The 22,953-nt window shown below is 42.2% G+C and overlaps 1 protein-coding gene across 2 annotated transcripts; it reads left to right on the top strand.

Annotated features, from left to right (window-relative positions):
• Positions 1–497: 497 nt before the first annotated feature.
• G3BP1 (G3BP stress granule assembly factor 1) lies at positions 498–22,711 on the top strand. 2 transcript variants are annotated; one of them, XM_032702851.1, is made up of 12 exons: positions 498–612; positions 11,702–11,815; positions 13,047–13,128; positions 13,498–13,671; positions 14,466–14,556; positions 15,072–15,165; positions 15,522–15,726; positions 16,477–16,578; positions 16,977–17,088; positions 17,406–17,531; positions 17,617–17,747; positions 19,531–22,711. In XM_032702851.1, exons 2-12 carry the CDS (start codon positions 11,721–11,723, stop codon positions 19,735–19,737), a joined length of 1,419 nt encoding a protein of 472 aa, XP_032558742.1. In that variant the 5' UTR covers positions 498–612; positions 11,702–11,720; the 3' UTR covers positions 19,738–22,711. The 2 variants fall into 2 exon arrangements, with proteins under 2 accessions (XP_032558742.1, XP_032558743.1); XM_032702852.1 differs by having other exon boundaries at positions 499–612; positions 17,638–17,747.
• The last annotated feature ends 242 nt before the right edge of the window (positions 22,712–22,953 follow it).

The raw sequence follows: 22,953 nt of genomic DNA, 5'->3' as shown, positions 1-22,953 counted from the left end.
ACCCCGACCCTCAGCACATGGCTCCCCCCGCCGCCATGTTGGGCGCCGTCCCCCTCCCTCCAGCAGGGGGCGGTGCGGAGCTCCGCGTGGTGGCCGCTGCCCCTTTAAGGCGGCTGGCAGGGGCCTGTCAATCAGCGCCCGCCGCGCCCTCCCATTGGTCCCTGCGCCCACGGGGCCCGCCCCCGTCCATAACGGGGTTTACCAGCGGCTTCTCAAGGGCGCTGCACTGCGGCTCAACCACACTGCGGCGCCTGGGGGCGCCCGGAGCGTCGTTCTATTGGCTGAAGGGGAAATCAATCAGATCTGCGCCGTCGCCCATTGGCTCGGCTGGCTGTCAGTCACTCCTACCGCCCCGCCCACCTCCGCTACGTGGTTGGCTGGCTGCGCTGCCTTTCAGCGCTCCGCCCGCCTCTTTCCCGCCGCGGGCCAACCGGTATCCGAGTGAGGGAGGCCGCCGCGCTGCGATTGGCCGGGGTGCTCCCGCCGGGATAGGCTGCGCGCCGGATATATGTAGCCGGCGGCAGAGCACGCCGCTGCGTGAGGCGCTTCTCGTCCGCCGGGCCGGCCTGTGGTGAAGCGGCGCCTCCCGCTCCCGTCCCGCTCCGCCCGCAGGTGAGGGGGGCGGGAGGTCGATGTGGGGGGTCACCGGCGCGGCCGCGCCTTCCTGTGGGGGCCGCGGGCCGCACGCCCTGGGCCGAGGCGCCCCCCGCCCCTGTAGGCCGCGGGCCGGCGTTGCTGGCGCGCCAACACCCCCCCCCCCCCCCCCCCGCCCTACCGCCTCGTCCCCGCCGCGCTTTGTGCCGAGCGCTCTCCACATCCCGGGCCGCGGCCCCCACGGGGCTCCGGAGCTCTCCCGGTGCCGCGGGGCTCCCGGCGGGAGCGGTGCGATGGTGCGGGGCTGGGGGGGGGCGGAGGGGAGTCGACTCTCGCGGGCCCGCATTGTGCGCGGCGGGGTGTGCGGGGCCAGCTTTGTTCTCGGATGTGCGGACGCGGGGGCGCCTCGCCCTCTGCCTTTGGGTTTTCTTTTGGGTTTTCCTTCGCAGAGGTGGGGTCAGGGAGGGGCCCACCCAGGGCCCGGCGAGAGGCCGAGGGGTTCCCGTTCCATGTGGGGATCGATGGGCAGCGCTGGGCGCTCGCACGGCCCGGGCTCTGTTTGTCAGCTCGGGGGGGTCTCCCTTGCTGGAACTTTGTAGGTGTAGGGAGTCATAAGTCGACCCAGGAGAGCGTGTGTTTTAGCCTGAATTACCGCATGACCTTGGCTGAATCCGAGCTTAAGCCAAGATTTAAATGCGAAGTAGTTCTTGTATGAAGACTCTTCCAGCCTCTTGTAAGGCCCCAGATACACTTGCTGGAGAAAAACCAGAGAAAAGGCTTCAGTATACTTTCCAGTACCTCTTAGTGTTGATTTGGATGATCCAGTGTGTTCCACTTTCTCCACGCGCTTACCTGGTGATCCTTTATATTAAGGCTTGCACGCACATAATAAGTGTTCTTTACAAAGAAAACGTGTTGGTTTTTTTTCCTACAATCGGGTGAAAGCAGCATTTGCAGCGAGCCGCCATGTTTCCAGTGTGTGCTATTTTTGGCGAGCCCGTGCTCTCACAGCCAGGAGTGACAGCTTTAGGAAATGTGGACACTGCTACCAAGCTTTGCAAGCTGATGCTTCCAGGTGCCATAAATCAAACGTGGGGAGTGCGTGTGTGCTGGATTGTTCTTAGCCAAGAAGACTTTTTAAATTGATGTCATAAAGGGAAGTGCAGAAGTTGACGGACAAAAACTGTATCTCACCTTTTCTGAAGTCTTCCCTTTGACTAAATTTTCACTTTTCTTATTCACTCTCTGTAAAGAATAAGCCAAATGATTTTGCTAGAGCTCTGTGGTACTTCAGTGATGCTGGTTGGTGGCATGTTCTCAGCCTGTGAATTGAACTCACCTCTTTTGAGGTGTTTCAGTCAGTATATGTAATGTTGTAAAGATGTGAGTCTAATTTTAAAAAAAAAAAGACTAGTGGATGGCATATATAGCTAAATTGAAGGCTGGCTGTACATATTCACATGCTTAGGATCTTAAATCCTTGTCTTTGTGATGGAGATCTCACGACCTTTTTGATAGCATCATGTGTTCCAGGGACTAGTTTGCCTGAAAGACAGTGTTAAAACCTGCTAGAAAGTGTAACTGTATGAAGTCTGTTAGAAAAATAATTAAAGCAACTTTGGAACCTTTGCAAATGTGTATCTTTATTTTTATACATTGGCACTGGTGGCACTGGTGGAGTTCAACGTAACTGATGAAGTTTGAACGTCTTAGTTATAAACAGAATCTTTGCCACTGTGCCAGCAGCAAAGTGAGCAGCAGAGCAGTGGTCCTGCAATCACAATACACACAACTGATGAAGTTTGAACGTCTTAGTCATAAACAGAATCTCTGTGCACCCCATTTTTCACCTTGCAGTGGTAAGGCAGATATACCAAGCAACACTTTTTATGAAGTAAAATAGAGTGAAGGTGGTGTTTCTGTAAGTACATGTTGATATTTCTGTTCATAACAACAGTTGCTGATGAGAGAGCACTCATAAGATGAGCATAAATGGCCTATGTGACTTAGAAAACATTTGAGTTGATTATTCTAATTTTTAATATTAGCACCTGGGCTTTCCTTGTTGTCTGACTGAGGAAGGTGATGCATAAAGAATCAAAGAGGAAATCAAAGTGGAGCAGGACTTTAGCAGGGTGGTGCTTGTTGCTGTGCTGGCCATAGTCTGCTTAGAACAAACCAAAAGTAAAAGTGATAATTTTGTCTAGGAGACTGGATGCTTTTTTACAGGTGCTCATATAAAATCTGCAGAGTTGAAATCATTATTAACTTCTTGGTGTAACTGCTGATAGACTTGATAATCTGAAACTATCTCATTGAATAATTAGAGAAAACCCTTAAAAATTCTGATCTTTAGGTACTGTAAAAGAATCCTTAAAACTTTGCAGGCAGTGAATGTTACACTGGCCTGAGGTCCTAGTTCTGCTGTATGAAGTCTGGGCCTCCTCCAGGGACACATGGCTGTTGGAGTGCTGCTTTCAGAGCAGGAGCCTGGGAGCTGTCAGTCATGGACGAGTAATCTGTGATGAACCTGACTCCTTGCTGAGGCAAAGCAGTGCTGCCTTCTAAAATGCTGGTGGCCAGTCTTCCATTTTTCTGTGCTCTGCCTTGTGCTGTTTTTTCTCGTTTCAGGACTGCTCTAGGACTGACTTTGTTTTGTTTTTAATGTAGCAGTGCCATGATGGATCAGTCCTGAGTGCTAGGATACAGTTTTTAATCTATGAAGTTAAACTCCTCTGTGACTTAAGTGGGTAGAGGTAAAAGAGTTGACTCTCTTTACAGTTATCTGTTGATTGGCATGCAGAAAATATTTTGTTAAATCTTAATCCTGGTGGTTTTAATCCAAGTGGGAGTGAGCTTGAATTTCACTGTAATGTCTGTGTAGCTCGGTGTGCTGATCTGCCTCTTCGACTGCTGATGAGTAACTTTTGCTTTTTTACTTTAAGAAGCTGCAGTGGAGCCAAATGGAAAATTTGCAGACCTAAGAGAAGACGACTGGACCTGCTGCCAACTTCATCGAGATGTTGGAGCAGCTCTTGGATGTCAAAACAAAACCTGTTCTAATGGCAGAATCACAGGGTCTAAGTAGCTGCTTTATTGTGAAGCAGGCTGGAGAGCAGTATAGGCAGAAAGCCGACTGTTATTTTTCATTTAAAAAGAGTAAACAAACCATTCAGACTAGCACTATTCTCCCACCCTTTAGGATGAGATTTGCATGTTTAAAATGTAACTTTGCAGAAAAACATTATTTCTAATTGTAGGGTAAATGAGGTTGGAATAGGTCCAGTTAGAAAGGGAAGTCTTTCACCCAGGTTTGAGAGCATATTTAGGAGAATCTGATTTTAGGATTATTAAAAATGTGGAATATCTCTGTAAATTCTCAAGGCTTTGAGTTTTCAGAGAACTCAGATTTTTAGGAGGAGTTCATTTTGGACTTTTGTCAAATCTCAAGGGCCATGTGTTTTTCTGTAATACTGAATGCAACAGAGCTCTCTTTTTGTGAGGATGTGGAGTATTGCTATTTGGGCTCAGGGCAGATCTCTTTGGCTTAATATTACAGCAGGTAACTGCTGGATAGAAGTGAGGATTGTGTAGGAATTTGGAAGCCAGGTGAAATAGCTTTAAAAAGGAAGAAAGAAAAAACAAACCCACACCAAATTAGGCTCAGCATTCAGAGAAGGCAAAGTGTTTTGAGGGAAGAATAAAAAAAAAACCCACCAGTTTGGTGAGAAATTCTTATCATATCACTTTTAATAGGAAGATTTCAAGATTCTTTTAGGTTGGATTTTTTTTTCTCCCCTTGTAAACAGGGCCTGTTTTGCTGTTTGTCTTTGGACCTTTTTGCTCTTAACTACAGGAATAGTGTCTGATATCATTTTCCTTACCCAGATGAATGTCCATTCCTTACTGTACATGTATAGGTGCTGATCTCAACTACCCTAAATTACACTTTAGGTAGTCTTAGTGGTTTTTTCCTCTGCTTTTGAACTTAGTGCTCTAGAAGATGCATTTCTCCAAAATGGTCTCTGTTCTTTTAGATTCCAAATAATAGCATTAGAAATTTTCAGTTTGTCTCTCTGTTGCTTGGTAGAGCTGAAAAATCCAAGGAGCACTGAATTTTTATCTAAAAAATGGTGGACTCCATCGTATCCATCAACTTGTGGATCACACTTAGGTTTGTTAGCAAAAACACAGGCAGACTTCTACAGTGACAGCTCTTCAGCAGTTGCTGGTTTGTTTATTTGTCTTCTCACAGTGTTTGAAGGGCTGTGCATTGCTGCTGAGTAAGGCTTCCCATCTGCCACTGGCAAGCAGAGGGGTTTTTCAGTACTAGAATGGGCAGTGCTGAATGCAGTTCTGAATTATTTTTTAATCTTGTCATGTTTTTCTTGTGCTTAAATTTGGTTTGATTGCTTGGATGCTTTCATTAGAAAATAGTTAAGCTTCTAACTTAGTTTTTCTTGTCCACATGTTGGTGTAATATGTAGCTTCTCTAGAATGTCCCTCATCAATGTGTCTCAAAGATCTTCAGAAGGGGCTCTGCCTTTCTGCTGCATCTGGATAATTTAAGCACACAGAAAGCTGTTTGCCTGATGATTCTGATTGCTGTGTGATTATTTTTTCAGGATCCAGCTCCCTGTGACAGCTCAAGTATCTTATGAACGTAGGCACTGCCTGCCTGTGTAGGTTGTGTGGGTCATACGGTGCTCATGAGTCACTCGTGAATGGAGAAAGGGCTGTGCTAAGTTTGATGGTCCAGTTCCATGTTCTATTAGGTGTTGTTTTTGAAGATTATTAAAGGCTTCCCTGTCTGCATGATATGTCTGGCACTTCACACTGCTCTGAAGTGCCTGCTTCTGGAAGTTCCTAGTGAATATGTTTATGTTATGGACTATCTTAATGTTTCCAGGAGATACTAGTTAGAGTTGGATGCTGGTAACCTCACAACTTGCTCCAGTTTGATCCTCAAATATTTCATTATTTATTGGATGAGTTACCCCATCACTGAGCTTTCAGACTGTGGCTTTCAAGCATCTTGCCTCCTGTGAAATAGTGCTGCCTTTAAGATAATTTCTTCAAGGCAGAAAATACTTTCCCTCTGGATCAGTCAAAATGGAAAAAAGATGAACTGGTTACAGGTAGGCAGCTGTAATGGTTTCTGTATAAAATGCAGACTGTGTTGCTGTGACACTGTTCCCTGTGACATTGTCTACCTCTGCGTCCAGAGGGAGGCAAGTAATGAGACCTGTTTTTTTTTAAAGCACATTAGTGTTTTGGGACTTCAGCTGCCCACTTATTTGAGATGCATTTTCAGCTCTCCATAATCTAGGCTTGGCTCAACAGCTGAATTGTTTTGGGTTTCTCTTGTTCCCCTTGGATAGTTAAAGCTGTATTAAAATAAGGGTATCTTGGTGTATCTGGAATCTTGTAGTGCTTTTGAGTACACATTTCCTTGGGAAGGTTAACATCACTTTTCCTACTTGAGAGCAAGGTGTGATGATATAAATCCCCAATTGAGATGGGCCCTGGAATTTGCCTAAGGGTGCAAGTTTAGCTTGTTGGTGTTATACTCTTCATGCTGTAATGTTTTAAATTGTGGTTCACACAGGTCCCAGCTTCTCTTTTGTTGCTTAGTCAGCAGCAAGAACAGATGCTAGCCATGTAAAATGTATGGAGAGTTGGAATTAGCTGGAATTGATTTCCTTTTTTCTTTGTTGAACTTTCAATCTACATCATGCTTCTTACAGGCATAATAGGCATTTTCTTCATGACTTTATTTGTACTGGCAATTTTGTTTTTGTCCAAAACAGCAGTAGTAACTGCTTCTAGTGCTGGTTATTCTGTCTAGATAAATGGTTTGTGGCTTTGAACTTGTTCACCTGTTGCTAAGCAACTTGGAGAAATCCCAAATGACACTTAATTAAGCAATCCTGTTAACTATTGACCAGACCTTTAATTTCAAGCAAAACTGCTGTTTGTCTGACTTGTAGTGTGTTGTGTTTGGATACAGACATCTCTTTTGTTTGTGAGCTTCTCTGGGTGTTTTTTCATTTTCAGAAAACATTTTTAAGTTAAGGAACTCACTGGTACCAGAATGAGGGTATAAAGTTATGTGAAAAGTTCGACATTCTGGTTTAGAGGGGAAAAATACCTTCATCTGTGTAATACATCAGTCATACCATCAGAATTGCTTTTGAATAGTCAGTGGTAAAGTTCTAGAAATGAACAGTCTGAATTATATTTGATAGAAAATTGATGAAGTTGTTGGAAATAGCGTAAGAACTCTAAGAGAGCATCTTAGTTGGTTAAACCTGTAATTAAAGAGTGAGGGGCAACATGATTGTGTTGGTGACTTGTAAACTCCAATTTATAGAGATGGGAAGGAATGGAGTATCAAATGTCACCTTATAGCACTGAACAGCCAAAGGCCACAGTGAACTGCTGTGTAATAGTGCAGTCAGAACTATGATGCACTGAAGTAACTTTGGCTTTTTTGAGACTGTTTTTTGAATTGAAATGCAAGACAAAACTACAGAATTCAATGTGGCAGAAAACAAAGACATAAGGATAATGTTAAAAACACACCAGAGCCTGTTCAGATTATGATTCAGTTTTAACTTGTTTTGTTATTTCTGATGTTTTTCTTGACAGAAGATGTTTAAAATTGCTGCACGCTTTGGGACATGAAATTTGGGATTTTCTAACTTCCATGTTTTATTTCAATGGCTTTTGGTCCTTTAGTTTGTTGTATCAGGCCAAAGAGGTTTTACCCGAGTGTCAGGACAAGTTGTCCTGAGAGCTTGAACATCCTGTGATGTGCATAAGACAGGCTTCTGTTGTGTAGGAAGTCTAGTAGAAACAGATTCAGACTAAATTCCTTGTCTGATTTAAAAATTAAAGAAAAACAAACCAAACCCAACAACTAAAAAATGGATTTGGGACAGCAATGATTAGTTTGCTTTCACTGTGTTGCAGTTTGGTAAGAAAATACTGACCAGTGCTAGCTGTTGGATGTTGAGTCCATTTTTCTGAATGCTAATATACTAATAGGTTTTGTGGACCTAAATCTGAATTTGCTAATACGGAATTTACATAAATGGCTCTAATTTACATAACAGTATTTTAGAAATTCAGTGCCTGACATTGATTTTCTGCCAAGTGGGAGCATTGTAACAGATGGTGGAATTTTCCACCAGCCAGGTGATAACCACTGTAAAGGAGGTATTTGTCTTCCTGTAAGTCCTTGGCTTAAGGAAGAGGTTTGGTTATGCTGCAGAATTGTCCTAGAGTATTTTTTACAATTTAACTTATCCAGTTTATTGTCATATGGAGTAATATGAATTCATGATTATGAATGAATCTTAAATAATCTGATTTTCATTTTTTCCTGTCAATTTTCACCCTTTCATCATTATGTCAATTGACAGGAAAATGTGTGGATAAACTTCTGTCAGGAGTAACGTAGTGACAGTTCAAGCATTTGGTGCTATTATGTACTGTGCAATAGAAATGTAGTATAAAGTATGTGCAATTTTTCTTGGACTGGGGAGTAGTGGAGTAGTAAATTGCTCTTGAATGGTAGGGAGCAAATATTCTCTCAGGAGATGCTTGGCTTCTGTCATTCAGGTTGTGCTGGCTGGAGAACAAGAACAGATGGCAACTGGCAGCGTAGCAGCAGGTGCAGCAGCAGTAAAACCAGATTGTTGTCCTCTGATTAGGTCATGTCAAGGTTTTTACCATTTCTTTTCAGGTCTGCTTGATGACGACTGGGCGCTCTGCTATTCCTCTTTGCATGTTAGGAGTTAGTTCTCCTGGATTTTTCACCCTTAGCAGTAGGGAAGTTCATTTATGTATTTTTTTTAAAGCATGTATGACACACATGATCAACACAAGCCACTTCACTTTTTCAGTGTTTCTCCAGACCAGCATGGAGGATGATGTGTCTGTGGGTTAATACAGGTGATGACTCTCACTGAAGAACAGGAATCTGGAAGAGCTGTTGGTAAATGAGCTGTTGAGATTTGAGTGCTTCAGTTTGCTTTTATGTGAGGATATCAAGCCTTGTATGTTCATATTCTAGAATCAATTGAAAATCATTATCAGAAGAGCCTGATTTCTTATCCGAATTGAGTAGAAAACCTGCCTGTTGACATCTATAGAAATAAGCTTGAATTCCAGGGAAATGAGTCTTTACAAAGAAATTAAGTGTGCCTCCAATCATTTTCCAAATGGTGATCTTGAGGATATATGGTAGGACTGGTTTTCCATCTGTAAACTCACAGCACAGAAGCAAGTTTTTTAACTGTTGTGGAGCAAATAGATCTTGCACTGTCAGTTAAGTTGACTGGATCTAAACTGTACAAATCTTCTCTCTGCCGTCTCCACTCCCACCACTTTAGGGTTGGCCTGCTCCTGGTACTGGTAGAGCTTCACAAGTGCTTGAGAGGAAACAAAGTGGTATCCACCATTTAGCCTTACTTTAGCTTTGCTGTTTTTTTCTTATTGTCTGATAATATTTTATGGGGATCTAATTTAACATGCACTAGAAGGCAAATGAGTTCATATCTTGGAGGTGTTTGTCACTTCAGACTGTGCTGGGTGTTGGAAATCTGTAATACATTATGCTTAGAGTTCAAAATTTGCTTCATAACCACAGATAGTGGAACCTTCCTGAAATGAAAGTGGTTTGCAGAATCTGAGCATTTCCTGCGGGCCAGACCCAAGCAGGGACTATCACTTTCTTTCTTCGTGGTTAGCTCTTGGAAATATCTTCAAACAGCTGAAAGCTTCTGAATGTTTAGAAAAGCCTTTTTCAGTTCTAGGTCATATTTGGTCTTATTCTTTCTGGATGTTATCATGTAAATAATATCTCCTTGTATGGTGGTGAGACACACATGTCCTACTGGAAGAGAGGGGATATGTGTATTCATCCTCTGGAGCCCATCAGATCTTTTTCTCTGTGTTTAAACCTAACAAAGTGCATTTTAAAAATAGGATGGGAAGTCTTTTTTTTTTTTATTTTTAAACTTACAAAGAGAAAAAAGTACCTGTGTGTGGTTGTATTAAAAGCAGAGCAGAACACATCGATTTATGTGAAATTATAGCTCTCTTTCTTGTCACTGTTAGCTTTCTTGTTACATCTTCTGTTTTGAACACTTACACAAATTCCTGCACTGGGAGGTATGTAGTATCTCCAGCAAAGCTGGATGCAGTGTGTGCTGACCATTGCTGGGAGCTGGGGTATAATCACATCCTTGGATATATTGTCTGTATGTTCTGACTGTGTGGTTAAACACTGCCTTGTGTGTTTTGATTATGGTGTGTTGCGTGTTTGACCATTGTTCAATATGTGTGGAATTTGCCAGTTCATTTGGACTTAGCTTTGTCCAAAATACTAGGTTCCGTGTCATCTTTCTACGGCTGTTCATCTCTTTGGGGCTTAAGGCTTCTGTTTTGCATTCCTGATCCATCTGGCAGTGTGGTTGTGACTTCTTTGCAGCTCTCTATATGTTGTGTGTTTGAAATTGTCACTGCAGTAACACCCACCCACCACTCTGGTCTGTTGTCCTTCTTGGCATCTGAAGGATGACTTCTTTGAAATCCATTAAATATAATGAAAGTGTCAAACATCTAAGATCCTTGGATGAGCTGGTACAAGGCTTAGTACAGGTATATGGGAGAGACATCTTTTTTTTTTTTCCCCTTTTGCTTTGTTCAGAGGATAGTTTTGGTCAGCTTGGTTTTCTTGGGATACAGGATGCTGTTGGGTATTCTGACAAGAGAAAGCTTGTCCTGATGTAACTGCCTTGGCATGAATTCTACAGACTCCATCTGGATTAGGCTCTGCTAGTTTGGCTTCCTTTCCCCCCCCATTCCAATTCCATGCCCAATCTGGTCCTGGTTTCCCCCATTCTTTGATGCCACCACTTCCTGGAGCTGTTTATAGTTATGCAGTATTAAATAAAAGCAGGTAATTAAATGATGGCTCCTGAATTGCTTTTTAGAGGGCTCTGCTGAGTAGTGTGTTGTGTTTGAGTTGCACAACACACCTGTAGTATTTACCTGTGGAATTTGCATATGATGTGTTTGGAAAGGAGTGTGTAGCAGAAGAGATGGGGGTCAGCAGTGTGGAGAAAGTTCTTTCAGCAACAAAACTGTCTAAGCCTCCATTCTGCTACTGATTGGTACAACTTAGTGTGAAGCAAAAAATCTACTTTTGTTTCTATATTAGGTACCAAGAATATGCCCTGGTATTGGTGTATTGGTATGAATATCTATATTGGTATTTATCCCTATGAGTTTGAACCTATTTTGTATGAGTTTTTGATAATAAGAACATGTGGGAATGTGCTTTGGTTTGGGCTGACCTGTCCTGAAGATACATGTATTGTGTAAACTGCCTGCAAAGACTTTATTTTTGTAACATGGAAATTAGGTAGAAAGTACCTAGATGGATTTGTCCCTGGGTATGGGTGGTGCTGTTCACTTCGCTGGTGCTCTGAATTTAAGTAAAAAGTGACTTGCTCCATTTGATGGAAGCAGGGGAAGAGCAGCATGTATTTGTTTGTGGCATAGTAATTTTAATATAATCCGATATTCCTCTACAGTGCCTGACACTCACAGCAAGCAGTGCTGCGCTGCTGGTAAAAATAGATTGGACTTACCATGACCTTTTAAAAATACTCCTAATACAGTAGCACAGGCTTTGCCTTAGAACATCTGACTTTTAATTCTGATTGTGAAGTCAAGTGAGGTAAGTAGAATTGGGATCGACTGTAAATGTCTTAGCCACTTAGCAAATCCTCTTGAAGAACCATACTTGCTTGCCACCTGCTTTTTACTGAGGATATGTGGGATGATTACTGGCATGTTATGAGGTGATGTCCCTCACCCAGGCAGCCTCTCTCACCACTGGTTTGGTACCCAGGAATCCTCTCCCCAGCACCAAAACACTGATGACTCCGAAAGCACGTTGGTTAAACTGCTTACTGGGGTAGAACAGTTGTGGTGTGTGTGCTTTCCGCTGTGATTACGTGGCTTACGCGGTCAGGATGTGAACAGTGCTTTGAAAGGCTCACGGTTTATGGAGCTTTTGTTTTTTCCACAGTTTTCAGTTGACCAAAGAAATGGTGATGGAGAAGCCAAGTCCCCTGCTGGTCGGGCGGGAATTCGTGAGGCAGTACTATACCCTGCTGAACCAAGCACCTGACTATTTGCACAGGTAAAGCTCTGCTTCGCTTTGATCTCTTTTTCTGTGTGGATTTCTCAGTTTGTGTGTTAAAAGTGGTGAATGAGCTTATCACCGTGTCTTGGCTTGCTGAATTGGGACACTTAAAATCTGATTTATTTGAGCCAGACTCTGGGTGTAGTTTGCTTTCGGTTTTGATCAGCTGGATTAAAACAGGAATATTAAAGATTACAGGAATTCTTTAAATATCTGAGTTCTGGCTGTTATTGAAATGCTGCTAGACATGTATTCTAAGCAGAAAAGAAGAAAATGTAAATCAAAAACGTGTTGCTTGCTTCTTCTGGTTGTAATCAATATAAATTGAAGTTGGATAAACATTATTTAGTTAAGCATTTCTCTAGTTTTGCCTTGATACAATGCCCCCAGACCAGGAGGAAACAAGGAAACTGTTGTATGCTTGTGTAGTGGTATCTCTCAGGATTCATACCAGCAGCTCTTAAAGGAAAGTCAGGGAAATGAGGAATATACAGCAAACTACAATCTGTTACCTAAACAAATCGATCCCCTTTGATTTGACAGGTATCCTATGTTCTGGAACTAACCTCGTTTATGAAGATGTGCTTTGTTTTGCTGTGCTTTGAATAGCCAGACAATTTCTAAAACCTTCTTCCCTCCAATCTCAGGAACACTTATTCAGAATGTTTCTCCGCTTAGGTGGGCAGCTGACCTTGTCCCTTTGGGTCAGAGGAAAGTTCACAGTGTGCTGTGGAATTCAGTTCTAGTCTTTTATCTACTGGCAGAGTGCAGCCCTGTGATGCTTATGGCATTTTAGCTCATAATCCCTCAGTTACAGAAAGGAGGATTGACCTGCAGTGCTTTACTGTACATGAGCAAAACAGTACCACTGCTCCTTGCTCAAACCTGAAATAGAACTTGAGGGGAAACCTTTCAGCACTCCGAGTGTTGAGGGTTTTATGTTACTTTGGGGACCTTGTACAGAAAGGGGATGATGGGAATGGATCGTTAGCTCCTGTGAGGCTTTGGTTTTGGCTGTTAGTACATGGGTCTCTCAGCTTACATGGGAGAACTTTGCATTTTCCCCCCACCCCCGAATTTCTAGCAGGATTATGGGATTGTATGGCTCTATTCCAGTGATTCAGACAGAAAACTTGATTCAGAGTGTATTATTCATAGTGTACTGTAATGTAGAGGCTTAATGTTCTTACACAGCAAAGCTTAGCGTTTAAATATTTCTTTACAACAGGTTTTATGGAAAGAACTCTTCTTATGTCCATGGTGGCTTGGATTCCAATGGAAAACCAGCTGATGCAGTCTATGGGCAATCTGTAAGTACTTAAAAAAAAAAAAGTCTGTTCTTTCCTTCTGTTTTGTCACCTTTGTGGTTGACAAGAGAAATATATCCAGCTGTGATTCATCCCCCCTCTGTCCAAGTGCTTTCTGCAAAAAAAAAAAAAAACCCACAAAAAAAATAAACTGTCTTAACTGTAAACAGCAATAGTTAGGCAAGATTTATTGGAAAGCTCATAATGTAAAATTGCTTGCAAAGCAAACTTAAAAAGGATGCTGCCAAGCTTTCTCTCCCGACTTAGGGAATATATTCTAAACTAGTGTTTTATGGTTTTGCTTTCTTTGAAAACTGTTAACAAGCAGGAATGGCTCCTGCAGTGTAACCTATCTGTACCATCCTTTCCCAGGACATCCACAAGAAGGTGCTGTCATTAAACTTCAAGGATTGCCACACAAAGATCCGTCACGTGGATGCTCACGCCACCCTCAACGATGGTGTTGTGGTGCAGGTGATGGGGGAGCTCTCCAACAACATGCAGCCCGTGCGCAGGTTCATGCAAACCTTTGTGCTCGCCCCTGAGGTGCGTTGTCCTGAGGGCCTGGGGTGTTACAGTGCTTCTGGAACCCTGTCAGGATCCATGAGCTCTCTCTGGTTCACTGTTGGAATCTGCAGGGTTAGGCTGGGGAGACAGCTTGCCACTAAAGTCAGCAGTAGCATTCTGAAGATTCCTTTGGGAATTGTGCTGCTTCTGTATGATTGTACATTAACCTTGGATATCAAAATTAGAGTTGTAAATGTCCTGACTTTTGACTCCTAGTGTGCAATGCATATTTTTTCTTGAGCATATTAAAGTTATGTTATCCTTGCTTTGCTCTCCTAGCAACTGGTCCTCTTACTGAAAAGAACTAGTAGAAAAAGGGGAATGTTTCCTATCTTTTGAAAACATGGGTTCCAGATTTCCTTGTTGTATAAAGTGCTGACTTAGCATTTGAAGTGGCATTTTTAAATAGTCAACATTTTTTAACAAAGTAGTTCACAGAATTGAAAATGATAATGAAAAAGGAGAGTTGCAAGATTATATTCCAATATGACTGGACATAATTGATACTTCTGACAGTAGGAAGTTGTCATTCATGCTTTTTCAGTGTTGTGAGCTATTGGAATTAAAGCACTAATACAATTTTTTTCCACTGTTTCATGCAAACTTGTTAGTGTCATGTGTCTGTCTTATTTTCCTGCCTTACATAACGTATTTTGTCAAAAGAGGCAAATTTGGATTAATCTTAGGTGGGAAGGATGACTTGTTTCTTGTTTTCACATTATTTCAGTTCTTGCATTACTGAATGGATGCATTTGAATCAATTTTGCTTCTAGGGTTCTGTTGCAAACAAGTTCTATGTGCACAATGATATCTTCCGCTACCAGGATGAGGTTTTTGGGGACTCTGACACCGAGCCTCCAGAGGGTAAGTAGCAGAAATTTTTGAATGTTTCTATTGGTTAGTTTGTTTCTGTATCTATATCAACATTCTATACCCTGACCAAAGGAAATTATCTTGCTGGAGAAGACAGATCAATGTTAACTTTTATGTGCTTGTAGGTTTTTTTTTTTTTCCTTCCCTGTAGTTTCTTTACACTCCAGCAGGGAGTTGTGACATGCAGATGATTATTTTTCTGGCATATTCTGTTTCCATTAAAAGAATTGTAAGACTTATTTTGGCAGTTGCAGTCAGATTTGTAGGCTATAAATCTGGTTCTCTGAAGTATTTGGAACATGTTGTTTAAACTTGGTCAAAACTGAGTAACCAAAGTGATAGTGGAAATATAAGGAAATGTCTCTTCCATGTCAAATCTTGATAGTGCTTCCCATGTGCTCTTTGGCAGAGACTTCACCTGCATGTTGTGGTAGGTGCCTTGTCTCTGAACCTCATAGTGAAGATATGTGTGATGTATTTTTTTTTGCTTTTCTAACCTTATTTAGAATCAGAGGAGGAAGGGGAGGAACCTGAGGAAAGACAGCAGACACCTGAGGCTGTTCCTGATGATACTGGTGCTTACTACGAGCAGGCTGTCAGGTAACAGTATATTTATAGGTGAAGTCAGATGTTGTGTAAGACAGGCTGCTTGTAGAACAGGTCAAATGAATTTATTGCTATTCATGGTTTTCCTTTTAGAGTCAAAGATTTCTGTTTATTGGTCATCTGAAACCAATATGCTGTTAGGCTGAACATGGAGACTGTTTTTTTTTTCCACTCTTTACAGCATAACAATGCAAATTTGCATCCCTGTGCAATGTGGCCTTGTTTAGATTAGCCTTGTTCTTCCTCTCATGTGCCTGACTTCTCTGTTGGACAAGTAGGATTCCTTAGCACCAAAAATAGAATAAATACAAATCCACCTCTTTCTTGCTTTTTGTGCTGCTGTATAATAGCAATGACATTGAGGAACACCTGGAAGAGACAACTGCAGAGGCAGAGCCTGAGCCAGAGGCAGAACCTGAACAGGAACCTGAACCAGAGGCGCAGGAAGAAAAGTCTGAACCAGTATTAGAGGAGTCAGCTCCAGAAGAGACTGTGGAAAAGAGTCCTTCTCCAGCTCCTGCTGATCCAGCTCCTGCAGTGCAAGAGGACTCAAGGGTAATGACAATGGATGAGTCATTTCCATGATGTGGTTGCTTCATCAGTATGTTTGGCTCTCCTGTCTTTTTTCAGAGCATCCTCTCTCTGTCAAGAGAAATATCTGGAATTAAGTGTTTGAATGCTCTAATTCCCCCCCCCCAATTACTCTGCTTGTGACCAATTGCCTCCTTCCTATTCATTTGTATATGATAACAGGTTGAAATTCTAGTTAGTAATAGTTGGTTAAAATACCAGGAGCTAAGGTCAGGCTTTGTGTATTTGGTAGGTATGGAACTGTGTGGCATCAGGGAGAGGCTCAGATTGTTTGTTTGTAAACAGAGCTGCTGAAATTCTGAACAGATTGCAGCCAATATGCTGAGTCAGGAAAATGGGTGAAATGTGATTTTATTTCTACCTGGGGATATTTGTCGCTCCTCAGTGTTAAGGGAGGCAGAAGTGGAGAGATTGTGACTCGTGAAACCAATACTTTGGTTAACCTTGATATGCTGCTTGGTCTTGGGCCACTGCTGTGTCCTATTTCAACTCTATGTAGAATTTAGAAGTAGGATGGAAGTGTGACTCCATTGTCATTACACAAAGTCTTTTGAATTTAAATGATTTGAAGGAAGTTGCAGGGAAACTAGTGGCTGGATCCTGAATTTCAAGGATAGGTTAAAATTTGTTACTGTTATCCTGTGTCTGTTAGCTGTACTATCAGGACTATATTTCAAGAGGAGATGTAGTTGTATTATTATCTTCTTCTTTAAGACATTTTCCTGGGCATCAGTAACCAGCAAGAACCTTCCTCCCAGTGGGGCTGTTCCAGTATCGGGAATACCACCTCATGTTGTGAAAGTACCTGTCTCGCAGGTAAGAATCCAGCACCTGGAGAAGTTTGGGCTGAACTGGCTGACAGTAAACTGAGGTGGGGAAAAATATAGTGAAATCTACTTGCTTATGGATCTGACTTCTCAGACTCCAGAGACTTTAAAATTCTGTGGTTCCTGATAGACTTCTTAAAGATGTTATTCTCTGGCTTTTGGGTTGAGAAGTAGTTGTTCCTCCTGGAGGAAAACCAGGGAATGTTCATGTGAGTGCTGCTTGCTTTTAGCGTATAAGCCAGTGTGAGCTAATGTGTATTTTTATCACACATGTAGAGAACTATTGTTTTTTCCTATATTCTGTCAACAACTTGACTGAGCTCTTAACAGCTGAACCCTAGAGTATGTTTGACACTCAACTGCTCACTGCTTTTTGAATTGATACAGCCCCGCCCTGAGGCAAAGCCCGAGTCTCAGACCCCACCTCAGAGACCTCAGAGGGATCAGCGAGTGAGGGAGCAGCGAACAAGCATCCCACCACAGAGGGGTCCTAGGCCAAGTAAGAGAAGCTACAAAGAACAAGATGTTTTCTACTGTTTAAAGGGTTTTGGGGAAGCAATGTGATGATTAAAGCTTTTAAAACCTCATTATTTTTGTTACTAGGCAGATGACTTCAAGTGTCTGGCCTCATTCAGGTGATAGAAAGCAAACAGTTACAAACTTGCTAGTATAGAATGCTTACCTTTTTATATATATGAATAAACAAGTAGTGTGAATTCTGATTCTTGTATATGGTGCTAATGCTGACCATGGCTTGCTTTTCTCTTTGTTCTGGGGAGTGCCTTTTCTTAAATAAGTTTCACTTTTCTGTTAAAGTTCGCGAGGGTGAACAAGGCGATGTGGAAACCAGACGGATTGTGAGATACCCAGACAGTCATCAGCTTTTTGTTGGGAACCTTCCCCATGATGTGGACAAATCTGAACTTAAAGACTTTTTCCAAAGTAAGCTGGTTGCTTTGCTACCCTGAGGGGTTGGGGGTTGCAGCCATAGGTGTGGTCAACAGAGCATTCTAATGTATGACCCAAGAACTTGGCTTTTCTCTTGCAGGCTATGGCAATGTTGTTGAACTCCGCATCAACAGTGGTGGAAAGCTCCCCAATTTTGGGTTTGTGGTGTTTGATGATCCTGAACCAGTTCAGAAGATCCTTAGTAACAGGGTAAATAAACTTCTAGTCAGTGCTTTTTGGTGTGTTGACAACAGACTGTGTTTTTCAGATTAACAGGGAAAGATTGTACTTGGTCCTGTTGGCCTTTCTTGAGCATATTAAAGTAGGTGTGATGTCTGTCTCTCCTGTTACCGAGGTTTGTGCAGCATTTGTACAGATGGAGTCTTTTGTCATTGAAGTAGCTTGTAACAACTTAGGTGAACATGAATTTATTCATTACAGAGCCTTTTTCTAAGGGGAAGTTGCTGAACACAGGAAGCAGCTAAATAGCTTTCAGGAAGGTAGAGAAGAGAGTCTTATTCTATGTACAAGTAGAATCTTGTTTGTCGAAGAGGTTGAAAGGAAGAAGCTGTACTGGTGTGTAGGCTGAAAACAATTGTGCTAACAAAGGCAGGAGGTACCTGCTCAGCCTGTCAGCAGTGATTGCTAATGCAGAGTGTGCACCCATGACTGCATGGTAGGCAATGAGTCTGGACACACTTAAGGAAGCACCTCTATGAGCATCCTGATCTTGATTTACCCCTGCAAGAGTCCTAGGGCTGCTGGGCTTCAGGTACACTGACTCATCAGCACTGCCATGACCGCTGCTGGCATCCCACAATGAAAGGTGTCTGCCCACATGAAACATCCCAAGCTCAGATCAAATCTCAAGGCTTAAAAATCTGCACCCAAGTTGCCTTTCACCTTAAGCACAGAAATTTACTGGCTATGCTTCTGTGCAGTGAGGAAGCAGAGAAGAAAGGATGTCCTTGGTGAAGATCTGGGCTGTAAGCAAGCACACGGCAGTTTAACGCACCTCCTCCCCTGCTTGGAACAGCACTGAATTCTCTTTGTAGTATCCACTGTGGGAGTCGCCTTGCAGATAGGCTCAGTGCTTTGAGCAAACATGTCTGGAAACTCTAGGAGTTTTTTTCAGGATAAGGCCTTGGTAGACAGTTAGCCAGTAAAGCTAAACTTGATGTCTGCTGCCTGATGTGAAATGTGGGTGTTTACATGAAACATGGTGTGCTGGTCTTTGCCCTCCTCAAGCCATCAGCTGTGCTGCACAATGTGTTCCATCCTTCAGTCTGTTCTGCAGTCAGTTCAGCAGATGTGAATGGCTTGTCTTTCCATTGGATGAGAAAGCATTGTGCCTGTACCAAGGTTGGGTCGTATTTTTCATGTTCTTGTATGGAATAATTTGAAACAAGCGAGTCCTTAGTCCTGTAGTTGGTGGATTCTTGCAGACTTCAACTTTTTGTCTGGTTGCAAAAGAGATTTGTGGGATGTTGCAGTCCTGCTCCTCTTCTGGTTTTGCTTCACTGAGGTTTCTCGATCAAGCAGCCACTTGTCACTGCAGTTCTAAAAAAATGAGCTTGACCGAAGTGAAGGACTTGACTGGCCTGTGCAGCAAGGTGGCAGAGAAGATCTGACATTCTTCAAGCCATAGGAAAAATCATCTGGGACTCTGCATGGTGGTAGACTGAGTTGCCACATAGTAATGAAAGGAGGTTGCTGTTAATAGTGCAAGTCCTTTTCTAAAACGTGTCAGAATGCTCAGTGTTAAGCCTGAGATTGCTTTTTCAATGTCACTCCTTTGCATCTTTATACCTTCTCCGGTAAAGACCAAGACTGGATGCATAGTTTGACTTTTGCCATTGTTTAGTAAGCAGTTCTAAAACACTTCAGTCTTTCATGGAGAGGAGGATATGAGACAAGGTTGCAGGAATCTGCTTGACCTTGAAGAGCTACTGGTGAGTCATTACTGAAAGTCCCTTCTCTGCTTTCGTTGCAGCCCATCATGTTCAGGGGAGAGGTGCGCCTGAACGTGGAGGAGAAGAAGACACGAGCTGCCAGGGAGGGTGACCGCAGAGATAACAGACCTCGTGGACCCGGAGGCACTCGTGGGGGGCTGGGAGGTGGGATTCGAGGGCCTCCACGTGGAGGAATGTCCCAGAAGCCAGGATTTGGAGCTGGAAGGGGGATCGGGCAACGCCAGTGAAGGCATCGCGGATGTTGACACGGAGGCGCAAACCCTTTTTCCTGCAGATTTGTGAATTTCAGCCTTGGGTATCTTGGAATGTGGCCCTAGCCTGTTATAGACTGCTACGTTTGATACTATTTTGGCCCTTTTTTGTTTGTGTTATGGTTCTGTGATTTATTTTTTTTCTAGTCCTTGTCCCAGATTCCAGCTTTGTGGAACAACGTTTTAGGAAAAGTGGATTTTAAAAAGAGAAGAACTGAGTTTTCTTGTTCACCTCAAACTTACGGACTGAATTTTTTTGGTACCAGTGGTTTTTCCTAAAGGAATGTCTCTACTTTTTTTCTTTTTTTTTTTTTTCTCTCCCCTTTCTACTGAGTTTGGGTGCATTTCAGTCAGTGGAATCATATTTCACGTGCATGCGTTCAAGAGCCTGTAGGAAAACATAGTACTTGGCAAGTATTTCAAGGGCAGAAAAAAAAAAAACTATTGATGTTTCTTTGAGGGTCATATGAACATCCTCTGGTGTGGAGATATTGCCACTTGAAAAATTGACTTTCACCTTTCTCTTTGTGGCGCTGTAAGAGTGGAATAATGGGTATCTGTAGAATCTCTTTTTCTTTTGATACATGATCACAGAAAGGAATTCGAACTACTGTTTTACCACTTTGAAATTTTGGATTGTGGGATAGCTTTTAAATGTCTAGAACTTGACTCTTCAAACACTTTTCCTGAACTTGTGAAATTTTTTATTGAAATAGGGAGTTTTTTTCATGTTTAGTTTGTATTTGTATAAAAAAAAAAAGCAAAATTGTTGTGCCTTCTATTTATCTCTCATTCCAGTTTTGGCAAATTGTTTTAAAAAATAAAAATAAAAAAGGTCTAGATTTGCTTTATCAAGTCAAGAGTATGTTGGAGTTTTTCCAAGGGGAAGAAGTTCTTCCTTCAGTCACTAGGTCTACTAGGTAGAGGTGGTTATAGCTAAAGTTTTTAATACCTTCTGTGCATCAGCTTAGCTGCATTTAAGTAATTGAAAACAAGCCTTTTTTGGATGCAGAATTTAATAACTTGAACTTGAGGCTGGGCAGGTCCTGTTGCAAATGTTGCAGAAATACAGCGGAAGAAGGAATACCTCTGTCACATCCTTTACAGTTCCACCTGTTGTATGCAGTAGAGTTATTTTTGCAGTACTTCATTCCTTGCTTCTGCCAGACCTGAAGTGGATACGATGGCATTTTTGTCAGAAGTACAGAAGGCGCCTTGTCTGTCCTGGTGTCAAGATGTCGAATGGTCTCCACTGCCTCTGAAAGAAGATGAAACTGAAAGGAAAATACAGAACTGGGTAATTGCAATGCAAGAGATCCTATGAGATTGTGCTGCACAAAGCACTATTTCTGCAGTGCGTGGTGTTAAACATCCGGATGAAAACAGCACTTTTGTGTCTACACCAGACCTTCAGATCTCTTGGCAGTACAGAAGAGCTGCTTTACTTATCCTGTGTCAGGTTTCACTGTGTCCATGTTTCCTTGGTTTATTACTATGACTGTGCACATGCAGTGTGTTCTCTTGACTTGTGCCTGCTGTAAAGCTGGAGCAGAGCTGCCCTCGCTATTACCTGTTCTGAACAGTCATTTTTTGCCTTTTACTTGCCAAACTTAGTGGTTGAACCTGGTTGTACTATATGTTGGTAGAGTGTTGGTTTCTGTTTTATCTTTCTCTTCAGAGTTGGTACACTGTTTGTCCCTTCCCTCCTTACAAATGTGTCTTAGCTTAGCCTGCTTACCATCTGTACCTGAGGATTTAAATACCTTAGTGAACCGGGGGAGAGTGCAGTGTGAGTGTGGTGTGCTCTCACAGCCAGCATTCTGGAAATTCTGCAGCTCAATCACAGTAATTTACTCCCTCTTTCTAAAAATGATTCAGTACATTTTAAAAATAGAGTTAGGTTTTATTAAAAAAAAAAAATTCCAAACAGGAAAGAGCTTGATTTCTGTAATGGTACTTACATTCTTTGTCTCAAAAAAACCCTGTACATTTCATATATTTCAAATATGTACAATGTCTGAAAGGTTTATGCACTGATACTGAATATAAAGCACCCATGTGCCTTTCAGAAAACCACTGTAAATCCCCAGAAAACTGAATCACTGTAATTTACTGACTGATGCCTGGGTGGTGTTGACAGCTGCCCAGTAGAGGTACTGACAATATCCTTTTGCTGTTGCCTCCTACCATGGAACCTTTGCTCACCCTCCTGGACTCAAGGTGCGAAATGTCTCCATGCCACCCACTCCAGGTGCTTGCGTGGAGAGAACAAGAGTTCCTGGACCTGGCAGTTCAATGTTTTCTCAGTAAGTTGCTGTTTTACTTGTTCACTTCTGCCCTAGGCTGATGTACCAGCTGACATCCCTTTATGCCATGGAGGGAGGCTGCTCACCCAAAAGACCTCTTTTTCTGGAGGGCAGATGCCCAGGTCTCTTTACCTGATACCTCACTTTCTAAGTGGTTTTCTTCCTGCATAACATGCAATGTGCAATTTGGGTGAGACCAAAGTTAAAATAACTATCAGGAAGTTGAATGTTTGTTTCGCTTTTGTTTCCAGCCTTCCAAAGTGCTGCTTTATTAAATAAAACAAGGAGCAGCTTGAAGTAGAAGAAAACCCACACAAGCTGTTCTTCTGTGTGCAACATTAATTCTTTTTAAGGGACAAATAAACCACTGAGGACTAAAAGCCTTAGATGGTTTTGCTACATGTTAAAAGTGACCTTGGTTATAGATGACTTAAATGGTCAGTGGTGAGATGTAAATAATTACAGGAGGATCATTTATGGATGCTGTAAATCATGGGGCAGCATTTGTTTTAAAGGAAGTGGGGGCAAAAAAAGAGTTTTGCCTACTTATTTTCTTGTCTATTCCCCTTGCTTACACTAGCTTTTGTTTTTTTTACTTTTTTTTTTCTGTCACTTCATGCAAAGTCAGAGTGGATGAGAGACAATCTTAAAGCAGGATAAGAGATGACAGAGAATGTGTTCAAAACCAAATTATGCAGTAATCTGATAGTGGCAGTAAAGATGTTACCAAACCAGAAATAATGCTGTAAGTCATCATCTTTTCTCTGTAATTTCAACCTCTGCTAAATACCTAATAAATACTAGAAGGATATGAACTGGGTGAAAATATGGAAAAAATAAAAATAGTTCCAGGGTTTGACAAATTGTTTAAATTGATGTGCAATTT

This window comes from Chiroxiphia lanceolata, chromosome 15, assembly GCF_009829145.1.
Source record: "Chiroxiphia lanceolata isolate bChiLan1 chromosome 15, bChiLan1.pri, whole genome shotgun sequence".
In the NCBI taxonomy this organism is placed as follows: domain Eukaryota; kingdom Metazoa; phylum Chordata; class Aves; order Passeriformes; family Pipridae; genus Chiroxiphia; species Chiroxiphia lanceolata.
This window is presented reverse-complemented; position numbering and strand designations above follow the sequence as displayed.